We start from the raw sequence: 5,880 nt of genomic DNA on the forward strand, positions 1-5,880 counted from the left end.
GAGGGGTCAAACATGAGTCAAACAAGAGATGAGGAATTTCTTCTCTCAGAGGGTAGTGAATCTGTGGAATTCTTTATCCCAGGGGCCTGTCCAGGCCGAGTCTTTAAGTAACTCAAGGCTGAGACAGACAGATTTTTATTCAGTGAGGGAATCAAGGATTATGAGGCAAAGGCAGGAAAGTGGAGTGGAGGATTATCATGACCTAATTGAATGGAGAATCAGGCTCGATGGGCTAAATGGCCTACTCTGCTCTAAATCCTCTGATCTTATGACCTTAAGTCACACGGTGCTATGGAATAGTATTAGGCTGTCTTGAATGATATAGAAGCACCCAGTCTATTCCAGCCTGCACTAAACACTCTGCCATTGTGGTCTCCCACTGCTTCTTTGTCAGGGGGATCCCTGTTTCTCTAGCTTCTGCAAATGGATGTTGTTCCAGTTCTTCACCATCCACCCACGTAACTCACCTCCATGTGGACGGTACATCATCACACTCTCCTGACTTCCCAAACCACCCCGAGCTACGCCAGAGAGCCCCTTCACTCAGGGATCAAAGGAAACATTTCAAAGGCCAGACTAATTCCTGGGATGGTGGGACTGATGTAGTGAGGGGACAGTAGGTCACCGCAGGATAGAAGAATGTAGGGGGAAATTTTATAGAAACATACTAAATTCTGAGAGGATGAGACAAGGTCCATGCAGGAAGGATGCTCCTGATGACCAGGGAGTCCAGAACCAAGGGTCACAGTTTAAGGATACAGGGTAGGCCATTTAGGACTGAGTGAGGAGGAATTTCTTCAGTGGTAAGCCTGTGGAATTCTCAGCCATAGGCAGCTGAGGCCAAAGCATTATGTCTGTCCTAAAAGCCTTCAGATATAATTCTTCAGGGTTTAGGGATCAAAGGGCATAAAGTGCGAAGTGGGGACTGAGTTGGATGATCAGCCGTGATCATGTTGAATAGCAAAAAGCAGGCTCATCAGACTGAATGGCCGACTCCTGTTCCTATTTTCTGTGTTGTTACAACTTTAAAGCCTTCAGGAATGAAATGCCCATTTGCAACCAAAATGACGAACCATTAAAATGGGATCAATACCTCCTGCCCCCAAGAGCAACCATAGAGGGCGAGTGCCAAGAGAGAGCAAAACTTGAACCAATAAGCTAGCACTGTCTGTACCCATGACAACTGATGCCTTCACAGTGGAATAGCCTGTAGGAGCAATCAGGCTTATAAACCATCCCAAACCCACTACCAACAATGAAATCTCACACAGCAATCTACAAGAAAGAAACATCCATAATACAAGAGATGGCTTGTCAATGGAAATTTTATGAAAAGGCTTCAACTCATGTGCGTAAGTGGTCTTTGAAATGGGTAATTGCAGAGGCATCTGGGAGAAATGATGATCTTATTCTGTTTGTTTTCTACAGGTGATCCCAGTGAAAGAGAGTGCATTGACTGATGGCTGACCTAGGTAAGAAACAGGAGATAAACTGAGCTCACATAAAATGCCAATTTGTGTGAAAAACCAAAAAGTGCCAGCAGAATATATTGAACATGTACAGCAGTCCCTGGGGAAAGAAAAGACAGTGTTTTGGATGAGGCTTCTATCTTCAGAACAGATATATTTCTATTCAGTAAATGTATTCAGTGGCTGGCTGATGTGAATTGCATAATAAAGTCGATGGGTTAGAGATGCTTCCTGGCCTGTAATGAATGGCATATGTGACACGTCTGTTATATGTCATACTCAGTACACGGTTCTATTGAAGATATCCAGAACTGATTATCATGGGGTAGCATCATTTACAGTGATAGTGCATGATCGGTGTATCACAGCCATCTAAAACAGATCACTACCCAATAATTACTTAGAAAATTTGATGTTATTTTCATTCATTGAGCTGATTTTCAAAGAAATGTCTTTTTTAAAAAAAATCAGGTGCAAACCAACTGTTAGCGTATGGATTTTATCCACAGTGGATTGGGAGAGTTTAATGTGAAGGCTCAGCTCAGGTTTCCAATGGCAATTGAGGAACAATATGAGCAGCTGGTATCTTTTTGTAAAAACTTAAATATGTAACATTAATTTGGCTATGCTGTGTGAGAGTAGCTTCTGTTCCTGGGTTCAAACCACTCACTCGCCTGCCTACCCTTTCTTAGTGCCTTTCCAGCAACCATCCCTCCTTTCCTCGAGGCATCTCTACCACCTGTTTTGTGGTCCACTTCTGCCAAGGCAGTAAATTCCCATTCTCACAGTGACCAGCACAGTGGCACATAGGAACAGGCCATTCAGCCCCTCAAGCCTGTTCCACCATTCAGTGACTGATCTGTGGCCTAATTCCATAGACCTGCCTATGGCCCTTTATCCCTTAATACCTTTGCTTAACAAAAAATTTATCCAACACTCCCCACTTTCCTGTCCTTTCCCCATAACCCTTGATTCCCCAACTGATCAAGAATCTATCGATCTCAGTCTTAAGTATACTCAAAGATTCTGCTGCCATAGATCTCAGCGGGAAGGAATTCCAAAGACACTCAACCCTCTCAGCAAAGAAATTCCGCCTTCTCTCAGTCTTAAATTGGTGCCACTTAATTCTGAGCCTATGCCCTCTGGTCCTCGACTCTCCCATGAAGGGGTAACGTGATGTGGAGGTGCCGGTGTTGGACTGGGGTGGACAAGGTTGGAAGTCACACAAGACCAAGTTACAGTCCAACAGGTTTATTTGAAATCACAATCTTGTGTAGCGCTGCCCCTTCATCAGGTGAATATTGATGAAGTAACAGTGCGTTGAAAGCTTGTGATTTCAAATAAACCTGTTGGACTGTAACCTGGTGTTGTGCAACTTGTGACTACGAGTGGAAACATCCTCTCAGCATTTATCCTGTCAAGCCCCTTAAGAATCCCATCTGCTTCACTCCAGTGAGTTGAATCCCAATGTGTTGAGCGTTTGTAGATAAAAGATTCTTGGGAGGTGGTTTAACAATGGACCCAATTATCCTCCAGGATTCAACTGAACTCTTTATAATACCCATGTAAGTACTTAAGAGGGGACAGGCAGTCGGAACTAAAGGGCAGAGAATTGCTTATATTGGCTTCTACCAACTCTAAAAGTACTTTGTGAGCTTAACAAATTGGGGCCAGAGAACCTAGGATCACTAAGTTTGTGATCCTTGACCATCTGAATGAAACACTGCCACCTGCTGGTTAATGCAGCAGAGGTCATGTGACATTTTTCCGACTTGGCATTACATACATTTTCATGCTGAGTTACTCTTACACTGGAAGTTCACTCATTCCTGGTTCCCCTAGCTTCACTTTCTGCTGAAATAAATCCTCTGAGTTAGCATTCTAAAGCAGTTAATGTTTAGAATCCAGTGACCCTTTTTCAGAATCTTTATGCAGATTCGACCTGTTTCCTCAAGAATTTGGAAAGTTAAGGGATGATCTGATCAAAGTCTTCAAGATATTAACTGGAAAGGAAAGCCTAGATAAAAATACACTACTCCCATTGGTTGGAGATTCTAGAACTAGGGGACATAGTCTGAGAATTAGGGCCAGACCATTCAGGAGAGATGTTAGGAAGCAATTCTACACACAAAGGATGGGAGAGGTTTGGAACTCTCTTCCACAAATGGCAGTGGATTTTAATTTGAAATCTGTGATCGATAAATTTTGTTAAGCAAAGATATTCAGGGAAATGGGCCAATGGCAGGTGTATGGAGTTAGACTTCAATCCCATTGAATGGTAGAACAGGCCAGAGGGGCTGAATGGCCTACTCCTGTTCCTGTGTTCTTTGACAATGCACTATTGGTTTTAGTTCCTAATGCACAAGTCATGGACAGCCAATAATCACACCAAAGTAAGCCTATCAGATATTCCAAGGCCCATGACCAAACTCTTCCCATTCCTGATGGTGCTGAATACTGAATGTTTGTAGGTGTCTTAAGCTTAGGCTCACGGTGAGCAGATGGCAATGGTTCAAGTACCCTGTGAAACATGGCCATATCCACAGGCACATTGGGCATCAACAGCCACAATCTGAGTTGGTGCACTGGAAATACTCAGCAGGCATGGCAACAACTGGCGAGAAGTGAGGTTAACATTTTGTAACGGACCAGACCTGAACCCCTCAATATATTTCAAGGAGCTAGCCTGGACCTTAACCCTTTCTTATTTCAAAGGTAGATGTGAAGTGCCATGTTCCAGATGCAATGCGACTGGTCAAACTACTCAATGTTAAACAAAACACAATTTATTTAAACACTATAGTTAAAATACAAACAAAAGAAAGAGGAATTTAGAGTAACTTAACTCTATTGGAAAACTTAAAAGAATGATAGATGCAGTAACTATTACTAATTAACTGTTCTAATATAGTAACTCCTCATAAACACACCCCTTGACAAAAAGGAAAACCCAAACACAGATTCTCACGTGCAGTTCTCTAATCCAGAAAGAAACCCAATGTCAAGAGAAGAGAAGAGTTTTGACTTGATAGAGGTGTACAAAATGATCAGAGGTATAGAGTAGACAGCCAGAGACTTTTTCCTAGGGTGGAGGTAGCTTTTACGAGGGGACATAGTTTTAAAGTGAAAGGAGGGAGATATCGGGGAGATGTCAGAGGTAGGTTCTTTACTCAGAGAGTGGTAGGGGTGTGGAATGCATTGCTGGAGAGGGTAGCGGAGTCGGCCTCATTAGGGGCATTTAAGCGGCTATTAGATAGGCATATGGATGATAGTATAAGGTAGGGGTGGAGGTTAGATAGACATTAGGCTTAGGGTAAAAGTTCGGCACAACATCGTGACCCGAAGGGCCTGTACTGTGCTGTACTGTTCTATGTTCTATGTTCTATGAGTCAGAGAAAGTAGTAGCCAGGAGATATTCACTTGAAGCTTCCAACTCTATTGCCCCCCCATACAGCTTCTGATGTTACTGAACAAACCAAAACCCAGAAATCCTGATCTGTGAGAGCTGGCCACACCTATTCAGGCTGTTGAAAAAAACACCCAAGGCCTCTCAAGTTGTTTAGACAAGACATCTTAAGTAGCTGGTTCAGTACCTCTGCCTTATAACCTCTCTTCTAGGACAATATAACCTTTTAAAGTGACATCATTGTCGCAGTTTCAAGTCAAGTATGATTTCTTCAAGGACATGTTCACACAGATGGAGTGTTTGTTAGATTAACAGGACAGTTTGATTGCTGTTTTCTGGTGAATAGGTGGTTACACTATATGTGGTAATATTTGATTTGTAAAGACATTTATGTATCTCGCTTGTTTTTGCATGTTGCGATTTTAGGAACTGATCCTCAGTCATCTAAGTCTGAGCCGCTGGTAAATAATAAAACTCCTGCAACCCAGCCTCCTGCAGCCTTTCCAGCTGAAGCATATCCATATGGAGCCTATCCTCCTGGTGCATTTCCTCCTGGGGTATATCTGCCTACTGCCCAGCAGCCTGTTGCCCATCCACCTGGGGTCTATAGCAATCAAGTTCCTCTCGGACCAGGTGGTATTCCAATGATGGCAGCACTGAGCAGGATCCCAAATTGCCCACCGGGTCTGGAGTATCTCACTCAGGTAAGTGAGCATTTGTTGAGATCTTCCTGATCAAGGTGTGTGCGTTGGTCAAGTAGAAAGCTTGAACAAACACGGAGAATGTTGGAGAAACTCAGTAGGTCTGGCAATCTCGAAGAGAAACAGAGTTAACGGTTTGAGCCTCGTATGACTCTTCTTCAGAACTGAAATGTTTGGAAAATGGTGGTTTTCAAACTTAGGCAGAGGAAAATTATGGAAAACAGATGGTGTAGGCGCCCAGTGCAAAAGACAAAGGGATTGCTAACTGCACTGGAAGGGAAATAGAGAGGTAAAGCAGTTGTAA

At 43.1% G+C, this 5,880-nt stretch overlaps 1 protein-coding gene across 1 annotated transcript; it reads left to right on the top strand.

Annotated features, from left to right (window-relative positions):
* The first annotated feature begins 1,422 nt into the window (after positions 1 to 1,422).
* On the top strand, positions 1,423 to 5,624 carry LOC125482020 (phospholipid scramblase 1-like). The gene is made up of 2 exons (XM_048593991.1): positions 1,423 to 1,472; positions 5,302 to 5,624. The coding sequence occupies exons 1-2, from the start codon at positions 1,460 to 1,462 to the stop codon at positions 5,607 to 5,609; spliced, it is 321 nt and encodes a 106-aa protein (XP_048449948.1). The 5' UTR covers positions 1,423 to 1,459; the 3' UTR covers positions 5,610 to 5,624.
* The last annotated feature ends 256 nt before the right edge of the window (positions 5,625 to 5,880 follow it).

This window comes from Rhincodon typus, unplaced genomic scaffold (assembly GCF_021869965.1).
Source record: "Rhincodon typus isolate 14 unplaced genomic scaffold, sRhiTyp1.1 hic_rhity00005043, whole genome shotgun sequence".
Lineage (NCBI taxonomy): Eukaryota > Metazoa > Chordata > Chondrichthyes > Orectolobiformes > Rhincodontidae > Rhincodon > Rhincodon typus.